The sequence below is a fragment of the Miniopterus schreibersii genome (genome assembly GCF_964146895.1).
Source record: "Miniopterus schreibersii genome assembly, chromosome: 8".
Taxonomy (NCBI): domain Eukaryota; kingdom Metazoa; phylum Chordata; class Mammalia; order Chiroptera; family Miniopteridae; genus Miniopterus; species Miniopterus schreibersii.
In genome coordinates this window covers 25,442,480-25,460,150 of record NC_138109.1, presented here as the reverse complement: position 1 = coordinate 25,460,150, position 17,671 = coordinate 25,442,480, and the positions used below count along the sequence as shown (strand labels likewise).

General features: G+C 45.6%; 1 protein-coding gene across 7 annotated transcripts in view; it reads right to left on the bottom strand.

Annotated features, from left to right (window-relative positions):
* Nucleotides 1-15,634: 15,634 nt before the first annotated feature.
* The window catches only part of PTPRF (protein tyrosine phosphatase receptor type F), an 84,399-nt gene continuing 82,362 nt past the window's right edge, over nt 15,635-17,671 (bottom strand). For all 7 annotated transcript variants that reach the window (XM_081144073.1, XM_081144069.1, XM_081144074.1 and 4 more), the window contains one exon: nt 15,635-17,343. In XM_081144073.1, coding sequence (XP_081000199.1) covers nt 17,275-17,343 — 69 coding nt within the window. In that variant the 3' untranslated portion in view covers nt 15,635-17,274. The remainder of the gene's footprint in view (nt 17,344-17,671) is intronic.

Sequence of the window (17,671 nt, the reverse complement as noted above, 5' to 3'; positions counted from 1 at the left end):
CAAAAAACCCTAGGAAAGACAAATGCTACCTACAAGGATAGGAAGCAGATTGCTGGCTGCCTAGAACCAGGGGTGAAGGGTAGGAATTAACTGGCAAGGGGCACAAGGAAACTCTTTGGGGTGATGGACCCTATAATTTGATCCTGATATGTTTCTCAAAATTAACTGAACTACACATTTTAGATATGTGCATTTTATTGTATGAAAAACCTCAATGATGATTTTTAAAATAGGTCTCCAAGTATCAGAATCAAATGTTAAAGTTAATGGTAATAGAAGTAAGTCTAAACTACAGAGGAGAAGGGCCTGGATTAACAGAGCACATATAAAAAGGCCTGAGTATAACCTCTTTAGAAGGCATGTTGGCAATATCTACCAATATTTTTAATGTGCGTAGCCAGTACACACTGGATCAATGATTTGACTCAATGTTCTAAGAATTTATCCAATATGTTTCCTTGCACAAGTATGCAAAGGTAAACACACCAGGAAATTCACCATAGTAGGATAAAAATGAAAATTTGGAAATAACTCAATATATCTGTAAAAGGTGATTTGATTAATTAATTACGGTATATCCATACAATAGAATGAAGTTCAGCTATAAAGAAACATAGATCGAGACTTCCACTTTCGACCAAATGGACTAATATAGACTAGATTCACTCTTCCTCCTGAAACTACTAAAATATCAGGCTAAATGTATAAAAAAATGATTTTCAAGACATTGGCCACTGTCTTGAAAGGTAGAAAACAAAGGGTGTGAGCCTCACTATTGCCCCAGCTTACTGACTGGAGATTTTCTGGGATATGGTGCAGGGAAGGGAAACCCAAGCGATCTCTCTGAGTTAATGAGACACAACTGAGACTCCGGAGAGTCTCAATTATGCTAGAGCTCACAGCTAGAGTTCACAGAGCAGAGTGCCAGGGAGGAGAGGGCTGCAGGAGAGAACTCTGGTCTTCCAAGGTACACCTTCAATCTCAGCTGAGTACCGCACAGCATGTGTATCCTGTTAGGAGACCAGCCATGGTAGGCAGCCTCTACGATAGCCCTCAGTGAGCCCCACCCCGGCCCTGGTTTTCGCACAAAGGTAACATCCTCCCATTAACTGCAGGTTGGGCTTGATGCTAAAGAACAGAATACTGTCCAGCGGGCGTGGCTCAGCGGTTGAGTGTCGACCTGGGATCCAGGCGATCGGGGTTCGATTCCTGGTCAGGGCACATGCCCGGGTTGCAGGCTTGATCAATGACTCTCTCATCATTGATGTTTCTATCTCTCTCTCTCCCTTTCCTTTCCTCTCTCTGAAATCAATAAAGATATAGGAATACTACGCAGCTGTAAAGAAGAAGAATCTCGTACCCTTTGGGACAGTATGGATGGTCCTGGAGAATATTATGCTAAGTGAAATAAGCCAGGCAGAGAAAGAAAAATATCACATGATCTCGCTTATACGTGGAATCTAAAGAACTTAATAAACTGACGAGCAGAATAGATTCAATGTCATGGAAGCATAGTTGAGACTGACGAAATGTCAGAGGGAGGGGGGAAAGGGGTTGGAGGGGGAGAGAGTAACCAAAGAATTTATATGCATATATGCACAACCCAAGGACACGGACAATGGTGGGGAGAGGGACTGGGGAGGGGGAAGGAACGGGGGGGAACGGGTCATTGGGGAGAAAAAGGGACATCTGTAATACTTTAAACAAAAATAAAAATTATACATATTTTAAAAATTTTTTAAAAAACAAAAAAAGAATACAGCAAAAGTGATGGGATGTCACTTAGGATTAGGTTTAAAAGGTTGTAGCTTCTGCCTAAGGCACATTCTGTGTTGCTCTCTCTTACTCCTAGGGAAGCAAGCTGCCATGTCATAAAACAGCTCTGTAAAGATATTCATGAAGTGAGGGACTAATAGTGATATAAGTGAGCTTGGAAGTGGCTCCCTCCCAGCTGAGGTTTCAGGTGAGACCACAAGCCTGGCAGACAGCTGCAACCTCATGAGAGAACTTGAGCCAAAGCACCCAGCTAAGCCATGCTCAAATTTCTCACCCACAGAAACTGAGAGATAAGTTTTTGTTGACTTAATTCATTAAGTTTTGGGATAATGTGTTACACTAGTTCCCAAGGCTGGAAAAGAACCTTCCAAAATAATTAGAGGATACATCATCACAGCTCACACAGGACCAGAAGCAGTTCCTGTTTCCAACAACTAGAATAGAAAACCTCATGAGTCAGGAGCACCATGAAACACTCAAAATGGTTTTCCATCATAAATGGGGCAAAATTAGTTCTAGATTGAACACTGCTCTCATCCCACCTAACAAAGCTTAAAAGCTAGCTTCTGAAAGATAAAAATATTTCCAAGTAACTTAGCTGCATCCCAGAACAAAACTCAGGAATATTTACAGGAATAAAAATATATATATAGCACCCAAAACTCACAGTTTCTAGCATCCTATGAAAAATTACCAAGCATGCAAAGAAGTAGGAAAGTATGACCATACAAGGAGAAAAAACAATGAATTAAAACTGACCCAAAAATGGCAGAATTAATATTAAAGAACATTAAAACAATTATCATTTATTAACAGCTATTATCACATACACAAAGAGGAAATTCTGTGTACATGAAGCAAAGACATGGAAATTATAAAAAAAAAAAAAAAAAGACCCAAATCAAACTTCTAGATATGAAAACTACAAGGTCTGAAATGAAAAATACACTGGATGGGATTAATAGCAGATTAGAATATGCAGAAGACTAGTGAACTTAAACACATAGAAATAAAAACTATCCAAAATGACAGAGAGAAAAAAGACACACACACACACACCCCCCAAAATTAATAGAGCATCAGTGGAACAATTTCAAGTAATCCAATATACATGTATTTGGAGTTCCCAAAGTATACGAGAGAGAGGAAAAGATGGAAAAAATTAATGGCCAAAAAAATTCCAAATCTGATGAAAAATGTAAACCCAAATATCCAAAAAACTAAATGAACCCCAAGCACAGGAACATGATGAAAATTATGCTAAGGCACAACATAATCGAATTGCTTAAAACTAGTGATAAAAAAGAAAAGTTTTAAACCAGTCAGAACAAAAAGGCATATTATGTACAGAGGATGTACGAAGTTCTGCAAAGAGATTATATAAAGATAGTATGTAGGCAGACTTCTTACTGAAAACAATGCAAGCGAGAAGACAGACTTTAATACATCTTTAAAGTACTGAACAAAAAAATCTGTTAACCTAGAATTCTATACCCAGCAAAAATTCCTTTCAAAAATAAAAACAAAATAATTTCCAGTTTCATTTCAAAATCATTTCAGAAAAGCAGAAAAAAATTCATCACCCACTGACCTTAACTATAAGAAATGTTCAAGTACTTCAGGCAAAAGGTAATGGTACTATAGAAAATTGGATCTATGCAAAGGAATGAAGAACATCAAAAATGGTGACCACAGCCCTGGCTGGTATGGCTCAATTGGTTGGAAAGTCATCCTGTCTATATAGATAGGCCTTTTCGGGACATTCATATAAATAGAGCCATACAATTATGCTCTTTTGTGTCTGGCTTTTTTTCAGTTAGCTAATTTTTTAAAGATTCATCCGTGTTGTAGCATGCATCAGTATTTCATTTCTTTTTAATGTTGAATAGTATCCCATTGTAGTATTGATTGACATCTGGGTTGTTTTTACTTTTGGGCTATTAGGAATAAGGCTTCTATCAACATTTATGTAGAAGTCTTACTGTAAATGTATGTCTTCATTTCTCTTGGTTAGATAATTAGGAGTGGAATTTGTGTTGTACAGTAAATTTGTTTTATCTTTTTAAGAAACTGCCAAACTGTTTTTCAAAGTGGCTGTACCATTTTGCATTCCCAGCAACAATATATGAGGGTCCCTGTTTCTTCATATCTTTGCCAACATTTGTTGTTATCTGTCCTTCCGATTATAGTCATTCTAATGGGAATGAAGTGGCATCTCATTGGGGTTTAATTTGCATTTCCCTAATGACTAACGATGTTGAGCATCTTCTTATATGCTTATTAGCCATTCATATATCCTCTTTGGTGAAAGGTCTATTCAAATCTTTTGTCAATTTTGTAATTGGGTTGTTTGTCTTAATACTGAGTTGTAAGAGTCCTTTATATATTCTGGATACAATTCCTTTATCAGATATAGGCTTTGTAAATATTTTCTCTCATTCTGTGGCTTATCTTTTCATTCTAATAGTGTCTTTTGAAGTGCAAGTTTTTAATTTTGATGGAAGTCTAATTTATTAGTTATTTTTTCTTTTATGAATTGTGCCTTTGGTGCATTGACAGTAACATTTATATAGTTCTGCACTGCCTCCAAAATATATCCAGAATCCAGCACTTCCCTCCACCACTACTGCCACCACCCTGGTCCCAGCCACTGTCCTCTGTAGCCTGATGAAGACAATCCTCCTGGCTTCTGCCCTTGCCCCCTGCAGTCTCCACAACACAGCAGAGTGAGTCTTTAATACTTAAAGCCAGATCCTGTTACTCCTTTTAAAACCATCAAATGATTTCCACCTCATTCTGGCTAGAGGCCAAGTCCTTAAAATGGCCTACAGGCCTCTCCCTCTGGGGAGCACACCCGCCCACGCCTTTCCCTCCTTAGAGCTGCCTTTCTCTGTCCCAGGCTCCAAGGGCTGTTCCACTACATCTGTAACTTTCTAAATAAACCTCCTTTTATAATTTGGTGGGGAGAAAATAAGGCCAACAATCTCCCCCCACCCCCATTCCTATATCACCCCTCCTCCACTCCTCCAGTTCCCTTTCCCCCCAAGTCTGAATGGCTTGCTCCCCCACCTCCTTCAGGGCCTTGCTGACCTGTTAACTCCTCAGTGAAACCTTCCCTGACCACCCTATGCTTTATTTTTCTCTTGTTTAACCCCACCCATGAGAATGTCTTCTCCACGAGGCCCGGGCTCTGAGTGTTCACAGCTCTCCTCACCCCTTAGGACAGCCCTAGCTCTTCGTGTGAGCTTACGAAATATTTGTTGAGTGAACAAATGACATTCCTTAACGTCATCCTCACAATGAGCTTTTGAAGAGGGCATCATTACAGAGCTGAGGAAGCAGGGACGCAGCCAGGTTAAGGAACACGAAACGAACACTGGACCTGAGGATATTTGTTGAGTCAATGAACGATTGATGAACTGAACGAGTCAACGAACAGGAAGGATTGTGTTTGAACATTAATGATGCCTTTGGCCCTCACCTCTGGGTCAATCACGTTCCAACTTTTGCTGCTGAACAGAAACATTTCTGGAGTTTTGGAGGCTCTGTTCAAAGGGCCACACATGAGCTGCCCAGAAAAGAAGCCCTGAATCCTAAGCACCAGGAACACATAGACACAGACTGACCTGCTCCGCCCAGTTCACTGGGAAGAGGGGTGGGGCGGGGCCTCCGCAGGCAGGTCAGTCCATGCAAATAGAAAGAATTCAGCCTTAACTCAGCCTTGCAGACAAGGTCAGCTGGAAAGACCAGGGCCTTCTAGCCTATGAAATACAAAAATACAAATATGAAAATGTTTATAGCAGACACACATATACCCACAAATACACCCTAGATTCCCCCGTTTTACAAAAACATTGTCTTTCTTTCTGGTTCTGATTTATTCTCCTGCGCTACAGAGGGTGGCTTAGTGTTACAGGTAAAGGCACAAAAAACCTCAGTGAGCAGCCCCAGCAGGTGCTCCATGGGCCATTTCTACATCACATGCAGTCCTTCTCCGTGGCTTCCGCCAACTGTTCTGTTGGGTTTTTGTTTTGTTTTGATCTCAGCCACCAAAATATCTTCAGCTTAAGGCTAAATCCCATCCATTCTTCAAGACTTGACTCAAATTCTACCCATTTGTACTTTTTTTTTAAAGAGTTTAAAATAAGCACCTATTGTGTACTGACTCTGGGAATACAGAAATGAAGACAACCCTGTCCCTCTTCTTACAGGCACCCCAAACTTAACAGTGATCCCACTTCTAGGAATATATCCTAAGAAACCCAAAACAGCAATCAGAAAGAACTTATGCACCCCTATGTTCATAGCAGCGCAAGTTACAATAGCTAAGGTCTCGAAACAGCCCAAGTGCCCATCAGTAGATGAGTGGATAAAAAAGCTGTGGGACATTTACACCATGGAATACTATGCAGCTGTAAAGAAGGATCTTGCACCCTTTGAGATGGCATGGATGGAACTGGGGAGTATTATGCTAAGCGAAATAAGCCAGGCAGAGAAAGACAAACATCACATGATCTCATTCAGGTGCGGAATCTAATGCACAAAATAAACTGATGAACTAAATAGATCCAGGGACATAGAAGCATGGGACAGGCGGAGGAATCTCAGAGGGAAGGTGGGGGCGGAGGAGTGGGTAGGGAGGGATTAATCAAAGAATTTATGTGCATAAACGCATAACCCAGGGACACAGACAATAGTAGGGGGAAGGCCTGGGGATAGGGCAGATGTGGGGTGGAGATCAATGGGGGGAGAAGGGGGGACATCTGTAATACTTTCAACAATAATGATAAATTTTAAAAAAAACAAAGACTTTAAAATAAGCACCTCCCGGCCGGGCGTGGCTCAGCGGTTGAGCATCAACCTAGGATCGAGGAAATCTCGGTTCAGTTCCCGGTCAGGGCACACGCCTGGGTTGCAGGCTCGGTCCCCAGTAGGGGGGTGCAGGAGGCAGCCTATCAATGACTCTCTCATCATTCATGTTTCTATCTCCCTCCCTCTCCCTTCCTCTCTCTGAAATCAATAGATATATTTTTAAAAAATAAAAATAAAATAAGCACCTATTATGTACAGACTCTGGGGATACAGAAATGAAAACAACCTGCCCCTTCACTTGACAATTACAGGCACCTCAAACTCAACAAAAGCCAGCTCTTGGTTCCCCCCTAAATCTGCGCCCCCTCAGTGTCCCCGCCACAGGACAGGCACCAGCAGTCATCGGGTGTGCGGTCGTTGTCGGTTCTTCTCCCTCGCAGCCCACACCCAGGCCTCCTGGCCTTACTTGCAAAACTGCACCCTCAGTTCTACTCTTCCTGCCGCCTCTGTCAGGCCATCCCACTTCAAGCCCAGCGCCCTTCACCTGGGCCGCTGCAACCCCTCCCTCCAATCCGTCCTGCAGACAGCAGCCGGAGCGACCTTGCTGCTACAAGGCAAAGCTGAACTATTCACCGCGCTATTGAAAACCCTTTAAGAGCTTCCCGTGCCCTCACTGAATCGCAAGTCCCGTGCCCTGGCCTCCCAGGCCCGTCCGCGCTCCACCCCATCCCGCCTCATTCTTCCTTTGCTCTCCGGGCTCCAGCCATGCTGGCCTTTAATCTGTTTCTCTAAAAGGATCTATGCTGTGCCAGCTGGTTTGGCTCAGTGGTTAGAGCGTCGGCCCGAGGATTGAAGGGTGTCCCGGGTTCGATTCTGACCCAGGCTGGGGAGCGTGTGGAAGACAGCCCATCCAAGACACAATGATGTTTCTTTCTCTCTCCCCCTCCCTCCTGCTCTCTTTGAAAAAGCAATGGGAAAAATACTCTCAGGTGAGGATTAAAAAAATAATAATATAAAAAACAAAAGGAGCTATGCTCCCTTCTGCCTCACGGAAGCCTAACTCCCACACGAGTGGGGGTCCTGCACTGCCCGCGTCGCATCGGGCACTCCTCCTGCAGAGTATCGTAACTTTGTAGTTGTATGTGTGTAAGATTTCAGTGGTTTATGTCTGTTTCCTAAGCCTCTAAGAGCATAATTATAATTTGGCCCTGTGCAATGCCTGGTTCATAGCAAGTGTTCAATAAACATTCCTGGACTACTGTTTGTGGAAAGAATGGATAAATGAAGCTACGTGAATTGCAGTTTGCATAGTAGCTAAGCGATCAGGCTCTGGAGTCACACAGATCTAGGTTCAAATCTAGATTCTGCTCCCTTCCTAGCTATGTGACCGGGTGAGCTGCTTGACCTCTCTGAAACTTGGTCTTCAGCTGCAAAAGGAGATAATACCACAAGCTACTACACAGGGCTGTTGGAGGAATTACATTTTAACAATGCAGGGAAAGTGCACGTCTAAGTGCACAGTAATGCTGACAGGTATCACTATAGCACGTAACAGGTATACCACGTGTTTGTTGGATTTAAATCTTTAGGACCACGTAGGAGCTCCGACAGCAGTAACTGCAGAGAATGCCTGGAAAATGTGCCAGAGGCTAGAAAGAGCCATCCCTGGGAAGGAGACTGGGACACGGGTCTCCAGGAGGAGATTGAGGAGCACCCCAGTTATGCGGCCACAAACCTCCCCCCAGGTCAAAGTCAGCCAGGTTCTAGGTGACCCTTACTTAAAAACCTTGTTGCCCTGGCCGGTGTTGCTCAGTCAGCTGGAGCATCACCCCTTACACCAAAAAAGGTGGCAGGTTCGATTCCCAGTCAGGGCGCGTACGGGAGGCAACCAATTGATGTTTCTCTCCCACGTTGATATTTCTCTCTCTTCCTCTAAAAAAAAAAAAAAAAATTTCAGTACAAAATGTTGTTGGTAAATCTCCATTCAAGCCATTCCTACCATTGGTGTGGGGCATGGGGAGAAAAAGCAGCTCGTCGGGGGGAGGGTGGTTGGTGTAGATGCAGGTCCCTGCTTAGCTGAGGTGGTTGGGGGGTGGGAAGTCCCTCTCGGAGCTGACTAGGATGTATGCTTAGGGTGGGAGCAAAGGTGGGGCCTCCTGAGAGGAGCTGGGAGTGGAGGTTCTGAGGGCTGAATGACCGTTCAGGCAGCCCCAGCTACAATTCCTTCCACAATCAGATTTACTTCCTGCCTTAGGGCCAGGTCACGCACCTCCCCTTTGATCCACTTAGCAAACATTTATGAGGCCCCACTTTGGGTCCGACTAGGCTGGGAGGGAAGATGAGGCCCTTGCCTTCAAGAAGTTCACAGCCCAGCGGAGAGACAGATAAATCAAACCATAATTATCATGTCAGTTTGCATTTAATTCCTGCACTGCAGCCTGGGTAATTTCTTTGGTATTTTGCCCCTTATTTTAGTATGTCAACAGCTGAAGAAACAAGAGTAATTTCAGCACAGTGCTGTGGTTACTGGACCAACAATACAGCTGGCTATGAGGCTGTCTGGATGAGTGTGGGGGAGGAGGGGCGAAGTGGGGTTCCCAGAGGACTCTGGATGAGGTGCACCAGCAAGGGTGTCCAGGCACATGCACCCACAGTGTGGCGTGCTTTTCTACCACGGACACGTTCTTATGAAGAAAGTGTCTGTTAATGGTAGCAAACTAAGAAGTGAATTTAAAATAGGGAGCATTGCCACCCAGAAAGTCACTGCTGGCATTTTGGTGTATATCTTTGCCAGAGCTTCTCTAATTTTAATGCTCAGACAAATGCTCCAAGGAACTGTCAAAATACAAATTCTGATTCAGTTGGTCTGGGATGGGGCCTGGGATTGTTTCTAAAATGGTCCCAGCTGATGCAGATACTGATGGTCTCCAAATTCACTTGAGCAAGGTTGTAGACAAGATGTGTGTGTGTGTATTCTGGTTTATTTCCAACTTTTCAGTTTTATGAACAGCCCTGGCCCAGCAGCTCAGTTGGTTAGAGCATTGTCCTGATATGCCAAGGTTGTGGCTTCAGTCCCTGGTCAGGGAACGTACAGGGAGCAACGAATGAAAGCATGAATAGGTGGACCAACAAATTGATGTTTCTTCCTCTCTCTCTCGCTAAAATCAATTTTTAAAAAAGTATTATGAACGATACTGCAGTGAATCTTTGCTCATAGATTAAAAATTATTTGTCTGCTTGTTCCCTGTATATAAATTCCTAAATGTGTATCACTGGGTCAAAGGTAAAGCATTATTTTAAGCCTTTTGATAGATAATGCAATTTCTTCTCCACAAAAGTGGAACCAGCACAGATCCCCACTAGCAATATGAGCGCCCAATTCCCCACACCAATATTAACACACAACTATTGCCAATTTGACAATAACACCTGATCTTTTTTCCCCAAAATGCATTTCTTTGATTAATAGTGAGGTTCTGTAGATACAAAACAAAACAACAACAAACAAAAAAAGGAAACAAATTTAGCCCAGCCGGAGTGGCTCAGAGGTTGAGCATCAACCCAGTGAACCAAGAGATCACTGATTCCCAGCCAGGACACACGCCTGAGTTTCGGGCTTGATCCCCAGTAGGGGGCGTGCAGGAGGCAGCTGATAGATGTTTCTCTCTCTCTATCCCTCTCCCTTCCCCCCTCTCTAAAAAATTAAATAAAAACATTTTTTTAAAAATTTTAAAAATTAACAGAAAAAGAAAATTAGGCTCTGTGTCTTCCACACTTTCATGAAATTTGTATCGCTTTTGTAAATTACCTATTTTGTGTCCATGCCCATTTTTTCTATTAGGATATTTACTTTTGTTCTTACCGATTTGAAAGACGCTCTATCTATTAGGGATTTAACGCTTTGCTTTTTACAAGTATTTAGTGTGGTGTGCTTAAGAAAAGGCGAGTATTTAGATAAGGCTGGGATAAAGGGTTCAAGGAGAGGTGGGTCAAGTGTCAAAGAAGAGCAGGAGGAGTTTAAAATTGCAGACTGGCACCACTGAGGATGCTGAGAGGCTGCACCAGCAGCCGTTACATTACAGCTCTCATTCTGGAAAGTGGGATGGCTGCCCTCACCCGACAGCACCTCCTCCCCTCCAGCAGGGCTGGATGAGCACAGCTGACTTCGATCCCAAGGCTTCCTTTAGGCTCCAACCAGCTTTCCTTTATGTTGACACATATTCTTCAGATATGTTCTTGTCCATTTTTTCGAGGAACAACAACATCTGTAACCAAAATTGAGGGGATTTTTCTAAAATTAATCTAATGCCCATTAGGAAGAACATCAGGGGACTAGCACTAGTTGATTTTGAAAAACTAAAACGAGAATGATGGGGGGACTAGCTGTGTACGGTAATAAAACAAACCCACAAAGGTTCAGCCAGTAGTTCTGGCTTAGACAAGACAGACAAGAGAATGAAACAGACATGAGGCCCAGAAGTAAACTCTGTGCTTATGACGACTTCGTATGGGATTAAGAAAAAAAAAAAAGGCATTGCAAATCAGTGCAGGTAGGAGGGTGATCTAAAATAATTTTTGAGGGGAAAAAACAATTTAGATACTCAAATTATCCATATACTGAAATTAAAATAAGAGTTCCAAAAGATAGTAAACAATGGAATCAGGTTGACAAAAATGTCAGCTGAGAGAAGCACAGCCTAAGGTGCCTGAGTCAAGGCTCGTTCACCCCTGGGGAAGCCCGGACAGGTTTTAAGCTCAGAGTCTACAGATTAAAAAATCCAAGTGGACGACAGGGCAGACATCAGGGTGCTTTGATGAAGAAACCCACTGGCAAAGCCTCGGCAGTCGCCATTCAGCCCTCCTCCTTCAACAGCAGGTTCATGCGGAACCAGACGCTGTATCTTTAACAGTTTCTGGGGAAATTTTTCTTCGTTTTTTCCTTTTTAATCTTCACCCTGGGGTATTTTTTCCGTTGCTTCTCAGAGTGGAAGGGAGAGAGAGACACACACACATCCATTGGTTGCCTCCTGCGCTCGCCTGCCCGGGGCCGGGGGTGCAGCCTGCGACCGAGGTACGTGCCTTTGGCTGGGCTCAAACTCGGGACCCTTCAGCCTGCCCGCTGACGCTCTAACCACTGAGCCAAACCGGCTGGGGCTGGGGAAATCTTTTTTATAAAAGTGGCAAAATTAAAACTGAGAGTAAGCATAAAAGAGATTTCCAGACCTGTAAGAACCAGAAAGTTTACATCCTCGGTGAAAACCCTACACAGGGGAGTGCGTCACCAGAGAGAAAGAGACAGGCTGGCCCAGAAGCAGAGGCCGCCGAGTGTGACGCAGGAATGAAGGGAACTGAAGGATTGTTTCAAAGTAATGCTTGAAAGATTTTTCACGAACATGAAATTAAAATGCTGTGTATTGGTTTTCAATTTTTAGAACGACTTAATTACAGATATAGAACAGAAAGTATTATAAACCTTGACAACGTGAAATTACAAAAATGGGAGCTGGGGCAGGGGGAGGCAGGTCAAGGAGGACAAGCCAGTTCCCGCAACAGCTACTGCCTCAGGTGACAAATCAAGAAATAGGCGTGTAAACATACTGTTTCAAGGCGCGGGGGGCTCCAGAAGAATGAAAATAATACGTGTAAGGCAATCAGGAGGCACGGGCGGGAGGTCATATACGTTCACTAAGTCCCACACATTTCACTGTGGAGCCGCTGGGCACCATCTACTGAAAGCGCCACCTGCTGAAGATGCGATGCTCACTACCCAAAGGACCAGCCAGAAGCTCCAGGAATGAAACGAGCCGGGGGGAGGAAAACGGAAGGAGTGCCCTTTATTTATCTGTTTTTAAAATCCTCACCCAAGGATACTTTTTCCATTGGTTTTCGGAGAGAGTGGAAGGGGGAGAGAGAAACACCGATGTGAGGGAGACACGACGGTTGGTTGTCTCCCGCACTCGCCCTGACCAGGGGTCAAGCCTGCAACCGAGGTGCTCTTGGCCCAAATCAAACGCGGGACCCTTCAGTCTGCAGGCGGACGCTCTAACCACTGAGCCAAGCCAGCTAGGGCCAGGCTACCCTTTATTTTGTATCCGTCAATATTGTTTGAATTATTTTTACATTTTATCACGTGCATTCATTTTTTGAAATATGTTTTTATTGATTTCAGAGAGGGGAAGGGAGAGAGAGAAGCATCAATGATGAGAGTCATTGACCGGCTGCCTCCTGCACGCCCCCTACTGGGGATCGAGCCCGCAACCCAGGCACGTGCCCTGACCAGGAATTGAACCGTGATCTGATTCATAGGTCAAGGTTCCACCACTGATGCCCACCAGGCTGTGCATCCATTTTTTAAATAAAAAAGCTGTAAAATAACCATTTTTAAAAATCATGGGCCCTGGCCAGTGTGGCTCAGTTGGTTGAGTGTCTTCCCACACACTGAAAGGTCACCAATTCAATTCCTGGTCAGGGCTCACGCCCGGCTTTTGGGCTCAATCCCCAGTAGGGGGCGTGCAGGAGGCATCCCACTGATGTTTCTCGCTCCCTCTCCCTTTCTCTCCCGCTAAAATCAATAAAAACATATTAAAATAAAATTATGACACACCTATAACAAGAGTATGTAGCAGCTTAAAAAATGAGGTACTGACATGGAAACTCACAATATACTTAAATGAAAAGGGCAATTTGCAGAAAGATGAGTAACATGATTCTTATTATATAAAAAATAAAGTTTATAAACATGTTTGTTTATTCATAGACAATGCCCAGAAGGATATAGACTATATTGTGACTCCCTACAGGGAGCTGGGTACTATGGAGTGAATAGGGACTTCAGTGTTTTACATCTATCCTGTTTGAAAGACTTTTGTTGTTTTTAAAAATATTGAATAATTTTAAGTTTGTCTTTTTAGGAACTAAAGTGCTATTAATTCTTGTGTGTGGGGGGGGGTTTAGGTGCTATTAATTCTATACATAACATTTGGAAAATTACAAAGAAATCACCCAACCTCACAACTCTTGGTGTATTTCCTTCCAAATGTTTTTTCTCAATGCATCTCACTCCATTTCCAGCTAGAGGCAGGTAGCAGTGTGGAAGGAGCCCTGGAGTCAGGCAGACCTAGGCGCGATGGCAACCCTATCACATCCAGTCGGGAGCCTCCAGTAGGTTACTCAGCCCCGGTGGCCAGCCCTCCCCATCTCCATAAGTGGGCAACCTCATCCTTCCAGTTGCTCAGGCCAAAACCTTGGGGTCAACCGTGACTCTTCTTTCATTCACTCCATAAGCCAACCCATAGTCCCACTTCCAAGATACAACCAGCACCTGGTTTCTCACCACACCTGGATTTCTGCCCAAGTGGCCCCAAGTTCTGGGAGCTGGCCCCCGTTTCCTCTCTGACCTCATCCCCCACTCCTCTCTTACCCCTTGCTCATGGGGCCACAGCTACACCAGCCTCAACCCACCATGCACATTCCCACCCAGGCAGGGCCTTTGCTCCACCTGCTCCCTCAGCCTATATGCCCATTTTGAAGATGTTCAGGCAAAATCTCTCACCAGCTTCATCTTTCCTCAAACCCCATCTTTTCAATGAGGCTTCCCCTGACCACCCTAATAGTCAAACCTTTCCATGTTCCTGATTCTTCCCAATCCTGTCTCCCACCCTCCACCCCTCACTTCTCACTTTCTAACAAAAGTACTATTTTTCACGTTTCATCTTACTCCGAGGGCATTAGTCTTTGTTCAGCTCGCTGACAGGACCAGTACACAGCAAATGCTCATTAAGTATGTGTTGGATGAGTGGGTGAGACCTGGTTCTCTCAACTACAGAATGAGCATGACCGGACCCACTGTGTGCTTCGTTGTGAGGATCGCACATCTCTCCCGGGCTGGGTGCTGAGTGAAATAAGCCAGTCAGGGAAAGACAAGGACCATATGATTTCACTTATATGTGGAATCTAATGAACAAAGTAAACTAACAAAACAGAAACAGACTCACAGACACAGAGAACAGACTGACGGCTGTTCATAGGCACAAACAACAGTACGGCTGGCTTCCCGGGGACGGAGGGGCAGGGGGGGACGGCTGAGGGTAAAGGGGGGGCAAACGATGGAAGGGGACTCGACTTGGAGTGGGGCAGGGGGAGACAGCTGAGGGTAAAGGGGGACAAACGATGGAAGGGGACTCACCTTGGAGTGGGGCAGGGGGAGACAGCTGAGGGTAAAGGGGGCACAAACGATGGAAGGGGACTCGACTTGGAGAGGTGGAAAAAAAATAAAATTAACCACTACTCACCTCATGAACACTCAGCATTCAGCTTGTACCACCTCTTCCAGGAAGCCTTCCTGGACCCCGCTGCAGGGTCAGGGGCTGCCTCAATGTACCCACACAGCACCTGTGGCGGGCTCATCATGACTCTAGTCTAGTTATTGTCAATTTATGTATTTCCCTTTCCCACTTGTTCTGGGTCTCATTCATGTGTGTCCCCAGAAGTTCCATGGTTTGATAACAGCGTAGGACTTGCCTGATCACTAGTGGAGAGGCCACAGCGCTCAACGAGTGGATACTGCTGTGTCCAGGGGCCAGAAGGCCACACCATATCCAGTATCCACGTTGCAAGAATTACAAGAATCCTCACTGGACAATTTCTATGCTGTCACAGCCTCCACTGCCACAGTAGCAGTAGGGAAGGAGAGGCAGGTAATGGAAGAGCGGGAGTGTGGCTCCTGGAAGGAGAAGTCCCAGCACCTCCGACATGGGGACCCAGAATATTCCAAGGAGAGGAGAGGCAAAGGGTATGTATGCTCCCAGTCTGCAAGCTGATCCCAGTGGAGGGCCCTTTACAGGCACTGGTCGCTCAGTCTGCAGGGTCTATAACCTCTCTTCTCTGAAAGAGAGCACTATGCTGAGAGCCCATCTTGTCACAAACACTCAGGACAGCCTCCCTGTCTCCTTAGCAGCAGAAAATTGCCAGAACCTACAACTAGGTATCAACTTGCAGAGCCCTGACTCTGGTTCCAGAAAGAGCTGAGACAGAGGCCCAGTTTGTAAGAAATCTGATTATTCAAATTTATTACCATCAAGAATTATGCAATGATGCTGTAGTTTTCTTAACAAATAGAAAACAGACTGTGTACAACAGTGAACTCTACAGCACTAGCATCCACAAGGTAAAAATGAATGTCGCATCCAACATTACCAACCCTGGATTGTTGATCTTGACTGAGCCTAGCTAGATCTTGGGACGTCTGCTTCATGTCCCTGGGCTAAAACAGCTATGCACCCTTCCCGCCCCTACTTACCTACCTAGATAGTGCTGCCCAGAGGAAGAGGCCCTCTCCCTGCCCCTCAGCAAGCCAAGATTATAAGGATTGATTATAGTACCATTGAGAAAAGTCCAGTAGTCTTGCCACATTGGTTTACGAGGGCAATCTTGAAGGAGTGGAAAAGAGCAATTCTCATGGGCTTTGAAAATAGCTGCAAACCAGGGAGGAAAATCATCTGGCCCCTTCTCTGAGAACAGACATGTGCTACCAGGCCCACTGGCCTGGACCTGAAGGGCCAGCCATGCCCCTGCTTGGCCCTGAGGTGTGCAGGGTATGGCACACATCCTGACCTGTGCGAACCGCCTTGGCCACACGGCCAGACCCATAGCCTACCAACACCACACCACACCGCCACACCGAAATGCTGGGGACAGAAGCCAGCCTCTGTGGGTCCAGAGGTCAGCCTGGCAGCTCACACGGAGCCCCAGGTGCACCAAGCCGCCTCCCCTCTCAGGGGTTTGAAGCAGAGGCCAGGAAATGACTCTCTTTTTTTGTTTTTTTTTTCTTTTTTTGATTTTTTTGAATTGTTTGTTTTTGTTTTTTGTTGTTGCTTTTTTTAACCTTTGCAAACACAATGGTGATGAGGAACGCCTTGCCCAGCTCCCCCAGACACATCTGTGGTTCTGGGCTGTGAATGTTAAACACACACTGGAACAGACGACTGGGCTGAGTGTTTCCTATCTCTTCCCCGCCCACCACTGTCTGTGGGGCCTAAAATAAGGCTCTTAAGGAAAAACAAAACAAACCTTAAAAAAAAAAAAAATTGTTCCCTGCATTTGGCTGAGACAGGATCTTGTCTGAAGGCCTGGAAGAGCAGCGGATCAGTGAGGCCCCCGCTTAGGCCGGCAGCCCCAGCTCCACACGCATGGGGAAGGTATGCTCGTCCTTCAGCAGTAAAAGTTATACAAAAAAAGGATCCAAGTGAACACAAAAAAGAAAACAGACTACACCCCAATCCCCACAGCAGCCCATTCTGCAGTTAAGAATTTGCAAAAGGAAAAATCAGAGGAAAGAGGCTAGAATCCCTCAGTCTACTCCACTTAATGTATAAAAAGGAGGCTTTACCCCATCCCCACCCCATGAGAAGCAGCATGAGAAATGTGACTGCGGAACAGAGAGTCTGGAGTGGGCTCCGGGCGGACAGACGGGCTGCAGTGCCTGCCTGCCGGTCAGCCCAGGCGCCGGGGGTTCTGGGCTCTCTGTTGGGCGTGGCAATGTTCCTGAAACGCTGTGATCCCAGTGGGCTGTGCTCCGTCGGCAACGGCATCCGTGCAGGAGGGCTGGATGATGGTCGGTATGGCTCAGAGGAGCTGGGTCCCCTCCGGAGCCCCTAGGCAGGGGCGGCGAAGGAGAGGGGGCGGTAGTTACGTTGCATAGTGGTCAAAGCTGCCGAGGTACTCCAAGGCCGCGCGGTAGCACAGCTGGTACTGGTCCTGCTGGGACAGGGGGTGGTCGGCGTGGGCAGTGCCAGCAGGTACCTCAACACACTGCCAAGGGCACTCACACTGCTGGCCAGCAGCAGGTGTTGGACCCAGACATCTGCCCCAGGCAGCGACCAGAGGGCCCGAAAGAACCTCTGAAGGCTCATCTCTTTCTCTTTCCCACTGCCCACATCCACCTCCTGTCCCCCTGTACGCCCCGTAAGGATTGCTATGTCCGACCCCAGCCAGAGCCAGGCACACCACCGGTGCCCAGTGCAGAGCTGCTGAATGAGGAGCATGTCCCACCCACCCTGCCCTTGAGCCCCAGGCAGAGCTGGTC